The sequence below is a fragment of the Lepidochelys kempii genome, chromosome 7, assembly GCF_965140285.1.
Source record: "Lepidochelys kempii isolate rLepKem1 chromosome 7, rLepKem1.hap1, whole genome shotgun sequence".
Classification (NCBI taxonomy): domain Eukaryota; kingdom Metazoa; phylum Chordata; order Testudines; family Cheloniidae; genus Lepidochelys; species Lepidochelys kempii.
Window position 1 is genome coordinate 11,597,360 of NC_136386.1, and position 16,517 is coordinate 11,613,876.

Sequence of the window (16,517 nt, forward strand, 5' to 3'; positions counted from 1 at the left end):
AAGAAGAACTGGGATTTCATGTTACTCTAAATGTGATAATTTTGTGTACTTAAAAATAGGAACAGCTCTTTTCTATGTGCCTTTTCCTCAATAAAGTTTTAATGTAATCATAAAGCTTTGAAAGGTTTTATAGGTACAAGTATACAAATCCAAATTCTTTAAAGCAAAGGCTATTTTCCATATTCAGAGTCAATTTTTTTTAAAGCATAGGTTCTGTTACATGAAAAAAAATCACAATCTGCAAAGCCCAATGATAGTTTGTCCATTTGTACTGAGAATGTAAAAGTCTAGGAATTAATACTGGCATGTAAATTTTTTTGAAACAGTGAATTAAAACTTGACTCCTTTGACCTTCTACATCTCCTGCCTATCACTTCGAAGTTCCTGTACTGCAAGACAGGCAAGGCAAAGGGCTCAATCCTGCAAGCTCTAATCCTGTTGCAGATGACTAGTTTCATGTGTAGTGATTGCTGGACTGCTCCCAAAGTCCCTGCCATGTGGACATTCTTTTAGCTTAGTTTGGTGTTTTATAATAGAACTGGGATGGAGGAATATTTTGGGCTGGATAGATGCTCAGATGTTGTGGGGATGACCCCTGTAGAAGATCATAACTACATTATGAAACACATCAGCCACCTACATTGGGAAGAGGAGCCCAATGTATGTGTACGACACCTGGAACAGATCCACAGACATTAGAAACTGGACAATGGCGGTTTCCACTAGATGCTGTAATGTCAGGAGCAGTGTTCAGACGATACAAATCAGAATTACATTCTATATGTATTGCTGTAATATAACCTTTATAGACATAAGCAAAATGACCTGGATCCTTTGCTTGCATACATCAAGTAAAAGTGGAGTTTGTACATATGTTTGATGGAAATGTTAGAATACTCTCCATACTCAATATGAAAACTGCTTAAAAGAATGGCTGGCTTAGAGCCAAGGGGAGCTCAAAAAGTGTGTTGCCTGTATGACATTTATAGCAAGGCAACAAGAATGATCATGTACTATGATATTATTATGCCTCCACACACTTGTAATAATAGATTCAGAATTAGTGGTAACCGTAAATTAACCTCTATACCCAAAAGGACATTCATTCGCAACAGATTATTGAATTGTTTTACAGATGATCTGAAATTATGGCCAGTTTGCACATTTATAAAAAACCCAGACCTTTGCTTAAAAAGGCAAAAATGAGCATTAAACATTTGAAACAAATGGCTAGTGATGACTGAAAGGTTCAGAGATTCAATTTGGATGTCTAGCCAAAGCTTGAAATAAATACGTTTTTTTAAAATGAAGCTTTTTGTATGCTGAGCCTTCAGATACCAAACCAACAGACCTTCTCCTTTTCTGCCAGTCTCCACAGTGGATAAAACGTGGAGATGGGGAGATGTCAAAGCCTTTGTGATGTCAGTATGCCTACATATAGTAAGGAGCTTACTGACCACCATGTTGTAGTTGTTTCTTTATTCAGCGGGAGGAAAAAACTTTTGTTGGCTGTCTCTTGAGCTAACAGCACAGAAACTGGTCCCTATATTAGAGCATGGTGCTTAGAATGGTTCCCCTGCTTTGTGCTGAAGATGATTTCCCATTTGTACCTCAACAAGGAAGCTGATCTTCTTTCCCTGTTTCTTTTCTCTAGGAGTGGCAAAGGAAAAGATGTTTCAAGCATTGTATTTCTAAGGGTAAAGTACATTTAGTATTCTGCTGCTTCTTTCCGCCTGGGTGCCAAGAGGGCCTTTTAGGGGTAACTGAATGAAGGAGGCAACCTAGTGACAGAGGATGTGCTTTTTTTGCTTCTGTCTTCACGAACAAGGTCAGCTCCCAGACTACTGCACTGGGCAGCACAGCATGGGGAGGAGGTGGCCAGCCCTCTGTGCTAAAGAAATTGGCGGATGTGATTGCAGAGCCATGGGCCATTATCTTTGAAAACTCATGGCGATCGGGGGAAGTCCTGGAAGACTGGAAAAAGACTAATGTAGTGCCAATCTTTAAAAAAGGGAAGAAGGAGGATCCTGGGAACTAAAAGCCAGTCAGCCTCACCTCAGTCCCCAGAAAAATCATGGAGCATGTCCTCAAAGAATCAATTCTGAAGCACTTAGACGAGAGGAAAGTGATCAGGAACAGTCAGCATGGATTCACCAAGGGAAAGTCATGCCTGACTAATCTAATTGCCTTCTATGACGAGATAACTGGTTCTGTGGATGAAGGGAAAGCAGTGGACGTGTTATTCCTCGACTTTAGCAAAGCTTTTGACACCGTCTCCCACAGTAGTCTTGTCAGCAAGTTAAAGAAGTATGGGCTGGATGGATGCACTACAAGGTGGGTAGAAAGTTGGCTAGATTGTCGGGCCCAACGGATAGTGATCAATGGCTCCATATCTCGTTGGCAGCTGGTATCTAGTGGAGTGCCCCAAAGGTCGGTCCTGGGGCCGGTTTTGTTCAATATCTTCATTAATGATCTGGAGGATGGTGTGGATTGCACCCTCAGCAAGTTTGTGGATGATACTAAACTGGGAGGAGTGGTAGATACGCTGGAGGGTACGGATAGGATACAGAGGGACCTAGACAAATTGGAGGATTGGGCCAAAAGAAATCTGATGAGGTTCAACAAGGACAAGTGCAGAGTCCTGCACTTAGGACGGAAGAATCCAATGCACCACTACAGACTAGGGACCGAATGGCTAGGCAGCAGTTCTGCAGAGAAGGACCTAGGTGTTACAGTGGATGAGAAGCTGGATATGAGTCAACAGTGTGCCCTTGTTGCCAAGAAGGCCAGTGGCATTTTGGGGTGTATAAGTAGGGGCATTGCCAGCAGATCGAGGGACGTGATCATTCCCCTCTATTTGACATTGGTGAGGCCTCATCTGGAATACGGTGTCCAGTTTTGGGCCCCACACTACAAGAAGGATGTGGAGAAATTGGAGAGAGTCCAGCGAAGGGCAACAAAAATGGACACTAATGGAGGGATACCTCAATGGTTTGAGCATTGGCCTGCTAAACGCAGGGTTGTGAGTTCAATCCTTGAGGAGGCCATTTAGGGATTAGGGGCAAAAACAGGGGATTGGTCTGAGCAGAGGGTTGGACTAGATGACCTCCTGAGGTCCCTTCCAACCCTGATATTCTATGATTCTACGGGGGGGTCAGATTGCTGCGTGCAACTAAAGACCCATTTCAGGCTTTGAAGAGTGGATTTCAGTCATCAAAGTATCTATCACCAATGTTAAGATATTGGGGGAGGGGGTACACCAGGATAGAGCTTTGTGAGAGGATGGGTATCAGAGACACATGCCTCTTCATGCTGTGGAACATCCTGCCAGAGTGGTTCTTGCCTAGCATGAATTGTGCATAATAGGCTCGACTGGAAGAACTTGGAAGAGTCAAAGGGCTTCTGTTGTGTTCCCCCTTCCCTCACATGATATGCTTTGTCTCAAACTGAAATGTAACTTGGAAGAATTCTTCTCAATCCCTATACTTGAGAATAAGACACACATCCTGCTTGGACAAACAGAAAAGTTGGAAAGGGAAATAACATAGTAAACATTGAGAGAACAAGTGCACATACCCTCAGTTCAGAATTTTCTCCTTTATAGTCCAAAGGAATTAACATACTGAGGGAAACTTCTATAGTGGCTGTCTGGCAGCTGGGCTGACTTGGCTGAATAAACATTTAATCCATGACATCCCAGGGAAATCCTGCAGTGATATATTGCTTCTCTTTGAACCTGAAATTAATTCTGTCTGGGTCTCTTTGCAAAGTTGAATGTATTTGCTAACTTAAAATGAAATATTAATTCCATATTTTTTCAGTCAGATCCTTGTGTAAGAACTGTTAAAGAAATCATTTTGTTTATTTACATTTACCGAATTGAACACATAATAGTTAAATTTGAATCATGAATCAATTTTGGGTACACAATTTTGGTGTCTTTTTTTAATGATTCCAGCATAAACTATACCCTATGGACATTTACAGAAGAATGTTGCAACCTGTGTGTTTCACTGGTTTGACCTTGTTTACTTGTTACAAGTTAATAACTAGACAGTTATAGCTCATAAAAGTTTAGACAAGTTTATTTCAAATGTGATTGAAATTCAGAGCACATTTTATAGACATAAAAGCCCACAAGGGTGACTAGATGGTTTTCTTGCTTTAGACATTCCCACTACAGGCAATGAAACAAGTGCCTTTGTGGTCTGTTAAAGCACATCTATCAATAGGCAAACAAAAAAGCAACTAGCTAGTCAAGTCTTTGTTATAGTACTTTGACTCTTCCATTGATCTTAGTCTCCAAGATTTGAACAAGAATCTTTAGTGGTTTTTAAGAAATCCCATTAGGCCACAGAGATGTTTCTAATGTTCAGCTGCTTGTGTTACTGAGCTGATCACCTTTTGCCACCAAGTACTATATCAATGTCAAAATTATTAATGTTGGGATTTAAGCCACGTTAACAACTGGCTACTGAAGTGCACATGTTTAAACAATTTTCAGCTCAACTGGTTGATCTTCTAATGGAAGCAATATGATTTATCCACAATATTAGATTTCTTAAGACACTATTTTGAAAAGACAGTAGCAGAAAATGATAATGTGCTCAACATTTTCCCTTTAAATTGAAATCCATATTGTATAAAAGATACTGTACAAAGAGACATAAAAACAGAAACGTCGACAGCTGCTGCTGAGATCACTCATCCCTTGATTCTTGTCTGATTTCTATTTGAATTTTTATACGGAAACCAATTACAGCCAGACCTGTAGAATTTAGTCATCTTGTAAATTTGTAGGTGAGCAACTTCATGCTCATGGGGTGAGATTCTCAAAAAGTGCTGTCAAACTCTGCTTCCATTGAATTCAATGGTAAAACTTGCACTGATTTAAATAGTCGCAGAGCTAAGTGAGCACTGATCTCTTTGGAAAGTGAAGTGTTAGCAGGACTGAGATGTAAGAAATCAGTGGTGCACACAAACTGAATGTAACCTTTTGTGTTACATCAGCATATGGGCAACTAAGCATATATTAACCAGCTTAGACTTCAGTGACAAAGACAGATGCATTAGTCAGTGGCTACAGAAATATTAGAACCTTTATGACCAGTGTAAATGTAGAAGTAAAAATAATAACTTCAGTGAAGCTACTCATGAGCATAATGTTAGACACATGCTTAGGTACCTTGCTGAATCATGCCCCACATGTTTAAATTACACTCTCAGTGGCAGGAGAGTTGGTAGTAATGTAATGAAATTCATAAAGGGAAAATTGAAAAATAAGCTTTCGGTTGGGACATGCAAGATTTTCACAATGGAAGTGTTGGAAGTTCCATTGCTTTAAGACATTTTAAAATTGACTGGATACAACAGAAATTTTGCATTAGCAGGAAGAGGGATTTAGATGCGCTCAGATGTCTGTTCTGCTTTTAATGTCTATGATTCTGTACATCTACTGCTGTAACTTTTCAGTTATGAGAGAGGAAAAACAGCTTCGGAATTTGAGATATTTTCTTTGATCTCCTCTTACAATTTTAAAATAGCTTTACATGATTAAGACTAGCAATCTTTGTTTCCAATCCCATGGATATTTAGAAAACAAGTAATACTACTGAAACGCTGAAGTGTAAAAATAATCTATTATGAATTTGTGGTACATGTTCCACCTACCAAATCATATTGTTTTTTGCATGTAATAAATATGTAATTTCATATGGCCAGATCCTCAGGTACTGTACATCAGTATAGTTCCAAAGGAACAATGTCAGTTTACACCAGCTGAGGATCTAGCTCATCATTACACGACATAGTTGTATAAGCTTTAATGTTTACTACCTACGGAGTAACTGGAGAGAAATATGCTTATGCATAATTGTTAAAAATGTCTTTTGACATTATACATGTGTAATTGTAGTTAAATGCTAAATAAGAAGACCATGACACATGACAATATATAAAACGTTTTGAATTTTACATTTTTGTGAATAGTTATTAAATACCTCTAATTCTAACTCGTCTCTGTCCATTTCTTGATGAATGCTTCCCATGTAGTCATTTGGGTCATAGTATTCATGCACCGATGAATGACTGGAAGAACAAAGTATGTTTTAGGATATCATGCCCTGTGCTAATTAGCATATTGATCCATCTCAGTCTCATGGCAGGTCATCACTAACATGACAGACTTACAATCAGACAAACAAGTATGGGGTAGAGTGCACTGTTTATAATAATAAATACACCAAATGAAAACTACACGAATATAAAACCTGCAGTGCACCTTAAACATGATGAATACAAAGACGGAAGTAAAAGACCCCGAAAATGTTTTATAATTGTAAATTTAAAATTTGTGACCTTTCCCTCCCAAACGCAAAGCCAATCCCATAAACCAAAAAGGAGTTGCTGAGGTGAGAAGGGGGCTGCATGATGGACTGGTAAAACTAGGATGAAATTGTACGATAAATGAAACTATCACTCTGCTGATAGATTGGCAGAATGTCACATGCATAAGATGATTCTTCAGAATTTCTGAATGAAAACCTGGGGCTGCAAAAGTGCTACGGTTTTCAGAAAAGATCTTATAGCGCACATATACTTCACATCTGAGTAGCACCTTTCATCAAAGAATGTCCAAGTGCTTTGGATATATTAAGATATGCAATATTTCTGAGGGGTGCAGTTATATAGATGGGGATATGGAGGCACAAAGAGGTTTAAGTAACTTGCCAAAGAGGTCAGAGTGAATCTAGCTGAAAAGGGATTAGAAGCATGCAGTTTGAGGAAAAGATGTAATATATATGAGATTATGGAGATCAGAACTTTGACAACTTTGCACAAGAATAGCTGGAGTGTGAAAGGTTAGCACAAAGGCAGAGATCAACTGGATACAGCCAAGAATACTGGAGGCTCTCACAGTTTTGCAAATGCAGTTTGGCTCTTGCTTGCAACACCCCTACTGTTTCTTCTCCTGGTTTCTGCTAAGCAGACACTTCCAATTGTTCTCAGCTGTGTGATTACTGCTGTTTTGTGATATGGACAAATGTTCTTCAGGGAGTATGATGAGACTGCTAGGCTTGTTTTTATTTATAAACTGAGTTGGATTGCAGCCCATGTATGCAGAGGTGAAACTACCTTTGTCATCTTAGTTAATATTTGTACTTTTCTTTGAAGATGTAAAATGCTATCAAATTGCTAAGTATTATTATAATCATTATTTGGTCCTCAGTTATTGAGGATTAAAACAATAGGCTATTAGTGATTGGCAATTGAAACACAATGGGGTGTGTTTAATGGTTAGCAATTTAAACACACTCCACCCTCTTTAAATTGCCAATCATTATTGGCACGTTGTTTTTAAATTCCAGCTCCCCTCAGACAGCTGCACTATTCGCACTTTGGGGATTTTCAGCAGTATAATGCTTTGGTGATCGCCAATGAATATGAAGCACCTTTATTTACTTCTAAGATTGAAGTGAACTCCATTTGATTCCTTGTTAACTAGATGCACGTTTCTATGTAAGTGAGAGGCCATTTAAAAGCAGTATCTGCTATTTTGCTGATGTCGGGGTTGTTCTTCAAGGGTCACACTGATTTCAGTGGACATGGAAACAGGCAGCAAGAGACGTTAAATATAAAGGATCATTTTTACACTTCTTGTACCCAGGAAAAAAAAGCATGAAAACCATTTGCATCTGCAAAACTCTTCATTTGCATGCACAGTTGGGTTAGTGGGGTATTTAAGTGCCTCTTTGCAGGAACAAGCCCTTTTACGTCTGAATATGAGTTTTGCATGCACAGTTGTTCAGCTGCGGCTCAAAACCAGGCCACTGATGATGTCCAGAGTTCTAATCAATATCTCATGTGTGAGTGGCAGAGTTAGGATCAATCTTACTGATGGGCCTGCTGTTATGCAGGCATGTTGTAACCTAAATGACTTCTCTCATGAATTCCTCTTCTTTACCACGTTTATGGTGTAGTTGTTGCATTACAGTGCTTGCCTAGCAGCTGGGAATTCAGGCAGAGGTCTCCTCAGAGACTGCAATGGCATTACCATCAACCCCCGGGTATATTTCTATGGAACGTAACGTAACTTAGCTAAGAAGAAGAAGAGCATCCCCTCCAGAATGCTCTAAACTTCACTGCCAGTTGACTGTCAGAGAGCCTGAAAACTAGCCCTCAACGCAGCACTAAAATGTGGGCTGGGAACAGGGAGGCAAGGCAGTGACTTCTTAATTGAACCCCCCCTTTCAAATAGTTAATAGAAAAAAATGCCCAACAATGAAACATTCGGAACACCATGCACTTATGGACACGCAACCAATTTCTGGCTCAGTTTGTGCATGCTCACATGCCGCAAAACCCACAAGGAGCAGTACAGCATTGATGTCCATTCCTGCTCTAGGTTTCTCCTTTACAGGAACCCTCTGAAAGGAGTCTGGGAGGGCACAATGGGATTTTTTCTTATGTTTACGCTCACAGCCTGCCTGGTCTTATACTAGGAACTTATGTTGGTAAAACTACGTCGCTCAGGGGGTGTGGAAAATCCGTAGTTATTCCGACCTAACCCCTGGTGCAGACAGCACTATGTAGACAGGAGGGCTTCTGTCAACGTAGCTACCTCCTCTTTGGGAGGCGGAGTACTTATATCAACAGGAGAAGCTCTTCCGTTGGCGTTGGTAGCACCTTCACTAATTGCTACAGCAACGCAGCTGTGCTGCTGCCACGCTTTAAGTGTAGACAAGCCCTAAGTTTGCTGTTCATATCTCTCCACGGACTCCTACACTGTATAGCCAGAATAAAGGGTGCACATTAACACTGCTTTGTACAATATACGTGCACTCATTTAAAGGAAGTTACAGCCGCATGCTATGAACTAACTAGAATTTGGTCCATAATGCACAACAGTTGACATCTTTAGAAGCTTTTGTATCTTCTATGCCTCACCAGAGGCAAATGTGGATTGAGTGGTGACAATTAGCATGGATTCTATGGGGAACTGTTTCCCCTTCAAACAATGTGTGTGGGGTGGGGTGCATGTGTGTCTGAAAGTAATTATAGTTTTTTATTTGTAAGTACAAAAGCATCGAACTACCATTAACAATAATTACATTTTGATTCTAAAACATCCTTGATAGCACTGGTAAGTAATTTCAGTCCTAAAATATAATTTATGTGAGTAACATTGCTTCAGGGTTATAATAAAGTAATTAATACACCGGAACAGAATGCAGCTGCTCTTAGCAGTATGCAATTTATGGCAGCCATAAAAAATAAAGTTAAAACATAAGCAACCCAAAGAGGTAGTGAGGGGAATTACAAGCAACATTAGCCTTTTCCTTTAAAACAACTACAAACAAAAATGATTTATAGGGCCTGATTGTGAACTCAGTGGGACTACTCATGTGAGTAACTGCTCATCCGTGTGTGTGAAGGGTTCAAAATCTTGTCCTTAATGTGGTTCTTAGGTTAAGAAACACAGTGGTTTTCTAGTGCTTTACAAAAAACTGTTACTTACTCCTCAGGTAAGAGGTATGGATCTAGTACTGAGACTGGTGGAGGAGGGGATCCCATCCTGGTTAGAGCCATGATGTGTTCAAAGGTTATATCGGTCTGGGTGCCCATATCTACCAGATGAGACTCATGAGAAGGACTGAAGATCTTAGCGCGTGGGGTTCTCCTCAGGACCTGTACAACGATGGGCTCTTTGGCTGTTTTGAATGCTTCCACTGCCTGGTCATGTGTTGCTTTCGATAAATCTTTTCCATTTACCTGTGGAAAGAGTGAATGGGAAACCATTAGAAGAGAACAGGAGATAATACTTCCACCCTTTGTTTGCTTATTCATGTAAAATGCCCATGAACAGTCAGAAGTGAAAAGTCTGCTCTCCAACTTCATGCCTCATCTTTAAAAAAAAAAATTAAAAAATTGTCCAGCAGCTTAGATACCATGGTGAGAGTTGCTGTGCAAAACCCTGAAATACAGAAGTGATAGGCTCTTAGGGTCAGGGACTTGTCTAAACAATGTGGCTTACTTAACTGCCTGGGACCTTCAGAGCACTATGTACATGATAATTAGTAAAGGTAAAACAAGAGCTAGAGGATTAAGGGGACAGATAATGCAGGTTATGGAGCCTTTCCCCTCAAGGGAGGAAGGATGGTCTTTTGGTAAAGGCACTGTACTGAAATTCAGCAGATGTGGGTTCAATTCCTGGTTGTGCTATAAACTATTTGTGTGTCCTTGGGCACATCACTTCGGAGCCAGATTTTCAAAAGTGCATAGCCTATTGGCTGATAAACTCTTAAAAAAAAATCTGACCCTAGTGTGTCAGCCTCACTGAGTGTCTGGCCTCAGTTCTGTGTCTGTAATAGGGAACATGTGACTACCTAGTAAGGTAGGTCACCAGCTTCAATTTGGATTAAGCTGACAGTGGCCAAAAGGGGCACTCACTGGATGGCTATTCAGTGATCCATGTGAAATGTTCCCAGTTATTTATCTGTAGTAGACAGGCACCAACAGCTCATCATAATTGGCTCCCAAATGGTAGGCAAACCTTGGGGATCAAGGGGCAAACAGTATGAAGAAGTTTGCAAAGCCACTGGCCAGGTTTTACTAGTTTTATTTCTCTAGTGGAGAGGACTTCCTTTCCCTCTACTTCCCATCTGGCACCTTTCAGAACTCTACATTCACTTTAACTTTGAAATGCTAGAAGAGTGGTGGTGGTTGATGTCTTCATTCACTGTGTGATCTGCCTGAGACAGATCACACAATAAATGAAGACATCAACCACTGCCACTCACAGTGTTGCCAACTCTCGTGAGTTTATTGTGGGTCTCATAATATTTGGTGGTTTTCTTAAAGCTGCTGGAAGCAAGAAATTATATGAGAATCTCAGCATCCATTTAAAAACACAATGCAAGTTTCTACCCCTCATGGCTGCATAGAAAAGCTTGGCAATGTGAAGCGAGTGTAGCCTAAAGACCCAGAAACCAGGAAACAAAGACAAGGAACTGCAAAGTTCTATCCATTATTAAAGTTGTTATTTTAAGCCAATCTCAAGATATTTGGGGGCCTGAGTCTTAACTTTTGAATGCTTGGAGCTGGGCCCTTGTTGTTCATTGTGTGTACACATGAAGTGCTATGAGCAGCGCTGCATAAATAACCATCCGTATGTGTGACTTTCTCTTTCCTTTCACCATACACAAGCATTTTGTAAATGTTGACATTTACCTTTCACATGCCTCTCTGCCTATAATACAAATATGAGTTCATGACAGTTTCCAAACGAAGAAGCCGAGCACCCTGAGCTCAGTTGGCCAGAGGGTGTGGCATAGAATGCTACTCATGTGGACAAGAAGCACAGCCACACCATTCCCATCATCAGACAACTCCACTGCCTCCCTCCCTCCCTAATTTACGGACTCTGTTCACAACTGTCCTCGATAGATTTTCTCCAACTCTCCTCTCTCTTTTTAATCCTGCCCCCTAAGGGTGACCTTGTAAACTGGAGTAATAGTAATAGGATGAAATTTAATAGTGAAAAGTACAAGGTCATGCATTTAGGGATTAATAACAAGAATTTTTGTTATAAATTGGGAACTCATCAGTTGGAAGTAACAGAGGAGGAGAAGGACTTTGGAGTACTGGTTGATCACAGGATGGCTATGAGCCGCCAATGTGATATGGCTGTGAAAAAAGCTAATGCGGTCTTGGGATGCATCAGGTGAGGTATTTCCAATAGAGATAAGGAGGTGTTAGTGCCGTTATACAAGGCACTGGTGAGACCTCACCTGGAATACTGTGTGCAGTTCTGGTCTCCCATTTTAAGATGGATGAATTCAAACTGGAACAGATACAGAGAAGGGCTACTAGGATGATCCGAGGAATGGAAAACCTGTCTTACGAAAGGAGACTCAAAGAGCTTGGCTTGTTTAGCCTAACCAAAAGAAGGCTGAGGGGAAACATGACTGCTCTCTAAGTATATCAGAGGGATAAATTCCAGGGAGGGAGAGGAATTATTTAAGCTCAGTACCAATGTGCATACAAGAACAAATGGATATAAACTGGCAATCAGGAAGTTTAGACTTGAAATTAGACAAAAGTTTGTAACCATCAGAGGAGTGAAGTTCTGGAACAGCCTTCCTAGGGGAGCAGTGCGGGCAAAAGACATATCTGGCTTCAAGACTAAGCTTGATAAGTTTATGGAGGGGATGGTATGATGGGATAGCGTAATTTTGGCAATTAATTGATCTTTGATTATGTGTGGTAAATATGCCCAATGGGATGTTAGATGGAGTGGGATCTGAGTTACTACAGAGAATTCTTTCCTGGGTGTCTGGCTGTTGAGTCTTGCCCACATGGTCAGGGTTTAGCTGATCGCCATATTTGGGGTTGGGAAGGAATTTTCCTCCAGGGCAGATTGGCAGAGGCCCTGGGGGTTTTTCACCTTCCTCTGCAGCGTGGGGCACGGGTCACTTGCTGAAGGATTCTCTACACCTTGAAGTCTTTAAAGTACGCTTCAATAGCTCAGACATAGGTTAGGGGTTTATTACAGGAGTGGGTGGGTGAGATTCTGTGGCCTGCGTTGTGCAGGAGGTGAGACTAGACAATCATGATGGTCCCTTCTGACCTTAAAATCTATGACTCTCTGTCTCTTTATGTTGTTGGTACAAAAGTGGTCTTCACTGCAGCCTGGGAATATCTTCCTGTTTTTCTCTACTATTTTGGGCTACAGTTTGCATTAAAGACTCTGTGGAAAATGTTGTATTTATAGTTATTTTCATTCACCAGGTAGCAACAGGTCCCATATTCTACTTTTTATTTCAGCTGTAAGATTTCACTAGGTTAATCGTTTGAGCAAGACACAAACTGGCGCCCTGTTTACTTCTTACAGATTAGAGATCCCTCAGTGCTTGTCCACGCAGAACAAGATATTGATTCTTCCGACTATTTTTTCAAGTTTCTTTCAAAATCATTTAACCATATTACTGTATTACAAAACTATTGGGACAAGACCTCTGAATAAGCAATTTTGCATCAGTATCTTGTAAATAGCTTTTCAGATAAAACATTGTAATGGTGCCCTAACATTGTAATAAAGACAAAGGGTGTGTCTACACTGCACTCAGAGGATTTGTAGACATACCTGAGCCAGCTGGGATCTAGCTAGCTTGAATAACAATATCAGTGGAGCTGTGGCAGCATGGACTATTCAAGCACATCCAGGACCATGGGTGTGTTCTTGAATGGCTTCCCATGCTGCCGTGACTTCATCGCTTATTGCTGTTCAAGCTAACTATACCAAAGCTAGTTTGGGTATGTTTACATGCGCTGCAGTCGCACCTCCGGTTACGGAGCACGCATACCCTAAGATACCACTGTAAAGATGGGTAGAGAGATTAGATGAGCACTGAAAGAGTTCCTGGACTCCCTATCCCAGTGAGAGCCAATTTTAAAAATAGAATTTCTGAGCATGGAGTCTATTCTAAAAATCTTCCATCCCAATGCACTTCATTTTTTTAGATCCCCTCGATTGATGGATACTCACCTTACAGAAAGAACTTTATTGCTAATTGACCATTCACATTTTTACACCTAAATCCTTTGAAAGAGCTAGTCTGAAATGTTGGGAGCATCATACTGTAATTTAACAGCTCTGCTCAGACCAAAATTAGCTTTTCTGTGAACCCTCTGAATTGCTGCAGTGGCATATCTCTCATGGGTTTATCTCTCATATTGACTGACAAGCTCTTCTACAAAATTTGGGACTTCTTGCGATTCAGCAGCCAAACGTTCCATGAGGAATGACCACGACCAACCTACTTCACAACCCTTCCAGTCAATGTGTGTGTGTGTGAGAATTCTGTCTTGAACAGCTATTACTTTACTCCAAAACAGTCCCATTGAAGCAAATGTATTACTTATAGATAAGGCTATGATTTTTTCACAGAGGTCACGGAAGTCATGGACCCCCAGAGCTCTTGGCCGCTGTGGGCCGGAGCTCCTGGGTGACGGGGGGAGGGGGCGCAGGCAGCTCCGGAGCGCTCGGCCGCCATGGATGGGCATTGGGGTAACCCCGGAGCTCCTAGGCGGTGGGGTACCCTTGGAGCTCCCTGCCATCATGGCTGGTGTGGGACCCCCCCCAGAGTTCCAAGCCCCCACAGGTGGTGGGGGCCCCCGGAGCTCCGAGCAGACCCCGCAGATGCCTAGCCACTGCTGGCAGTGTGGGGACTCTGCAGTGGAGCTCCTTATTTTGTCATCGATATTTTTAGTAAAAGTCACAGACAGGTCATGGGCTTCTGTGAATTTTTCTTTATTGCCCATGATCTGTCCATTACTTTTACTAAAAATATCCGTGACAAAATCTTAGCCTTACTTATAGAGTAAGGTGCAACTCCACGTGACAATGATATCTGGGTTTGGCTTGTAGTTAACATATTGCCTATGGCAAAAAGCAATAAAGAGCAGGTTAATGTCAGTGCATAGACCTGCTCCTTTTGAGTTACCTTGTGCACATACTGATTACACTGTCATCTTAGGGTCATCATGGAGAAACTGGGAAAGGTGATGACTCCAGATTTTTGATCAGCCAGTTGAGAATGGGAGCATTTGTTATGTGCAAGCATTACATTTGCATTACACTAACAGTTGCACTGACTGCAATTGCTCAAAGTAATGAACAACATGTAAAGTTTGGCCTGGTCAAATTAAACTCGTCCAACTGAGCAGATTACTTTTAAAATAATTTGTACAGCTGTAATATTAAGTCCAATGTAATATTTTCTGTTTAAAGAGGAACTGCTGATTAGGTTCCTGCTTTTATTATTTACTATAAATTAAATGTTGCAGATGTTTATTGTGTAAAGCCTACAATTGATTTTTTAAATAATTTGTGTACAATTAAGGTAATTAAGCAATCAATTAATACCAACCCCAAGTTATATCGAGTATTTCATTTTACAGCTCTGGCCTGAAATCATTGTTAGGCAGGCAAACTTTACATGATCCACTTTCCACAACTTAATGTTATAAAAGCTAGTAAAACTGTCCAACTAGTGCTAGCTGGATCAATCATTCTGTGATCAGTTTTCTCGCAAGTAATATAGCTAATTTTTTTATGTTAAAATGTTCGCTAGAGGCTTTGCATTTCTAGTTTGCTGCATAACTTATTTCAACAAAACATAAGGTCAGTTTCCTCACCTGAATCTTAACTCTTTGTACTCTCACAAATAATTACTAGGGAGATAAGTAAGACATCATAACGTTTGACATCAGGTGGAGAACAGGCAGTAGGACTGGATCAAAGATCTTTGAAAAAAATACCTATTTTAATTGTAGTTACAGCAGAACAACTTCCAACTGCAGCATCTTGCTAAATGTTCTACAGGGTGACTGTGGGTAAAAATTAAATGAAGAAGGGTTGCATAACAGAGCGGCAAGATGTCCAATCTGATGCAGGGGGTATTTGTAAGAAAAGCCAGATAAAGCAGGGAAGATAAATAAAGCAGGGTTCAATAAGGATAAGTGCAGGGTCCTGCACTTAGGACGGAAGAACCCAATGCACAGCTACAGACTAGGGACCGAATGGCTAGGCAGCAGTTCTGCGGAAAAGGACCTAGGGGTGACAGTGGATGAGAAGCTGGATATGAGTCAGCAGTGTGCCCTTGTTGCCAAGAAGGCCAATGGCATTTTGGGATGTATAAGTAGGGGCATAGCGAGCAGATCGAGGGACGTGATCGTTCCCCTCTATTCGACATTGGTGAGGCCTCATCTGGAGTACTGTGTCCAGTTTTGGGCCCCACACTTCAAGAAGGATGTGGATAAATTGGAGAGAGTCCAGCGAAGGGCAACAAAAATGATTAGGGGACTGGAACACATGAGTTATGAGGAGAGGCTGAGGGAGCTGGGATTGTTTAGCCTGCAGAAGAGAAGAATGAGGGGGGATTTGATAGCTGCTTTCAACTATCTGAAAGGGGGTTCCAAAGAGGATGGCTCTAGACTGTTCTCAATGGTAGCAGATGACAGAACGAGGAGTAATGGTCTCAAGTTGCAGTGGGGGAGGTTTAGATTGGATATTAGGAAAAACTTTTTCACTAAGAGGGTGGTGAAACACTGGAATGCGTTACCGAGGGAGGTGGTAGAATCTCCTTCCTTAGAGGTTTTTAAGGTCAGGCTTGACAAAGTGCTGGCTGGGATGATTTAGTTGGGGATTGGTCCTGCTTTGAGCAGGGGGTTGGACTAGATGACCTTCTGGGGTCCCTTCCAACCCTGATATTCTATGATTCTATGATTCTAAGATTTGCTGATGGAAAGATTTTCCTGTCAGAATGATTCATCCCAGATTCTGGAATCTATAACTTCCAGCTGCCAAGTTTCTTTACACAGCTGGCTCACAAATCAGAATGAGACAAAACAACCCCCCGCAAACAACAATAACAAAACCCAACCCAAAGGCTGACGTTTACAAAGCTTACCAGGGGATTTAGAGACACAGTTCCCATTTAAGTTGAGGCTTGAGT

The 16,517-nt window shown here is 41.1% G+C and overlaps 1 protein-coding gene across 1 annotated transcript in view; it reads right to left on the bottom strand.

Moving 5' to 3' along the window:
• Nucleotides 1-16,517, bottom strand: part of PDZRN3 (PDZ domain containing ring finger 3) — a 203,820-nt gene that overhangs the window by 12,463 nt on the left and 174,840 nt on the right. The window contains exons 4-5 of the mRNA XM_073351133.2: nucleotides 9,518-9,771; nucleotides 6,000-6,087 (exon numbers count right to left, since the gene is read on the bottom strand). Coding sequence (XP_073207234.2) covers nucleotides 6,000-6,087; nucleotides 9,518-9,771 — 342 coding nt within the window. The remainder of the gene's footprint in view (nucleotides 1-5,999; nucleotides 6,088-9,517; nucleotides 9,772-16,517) is intronic.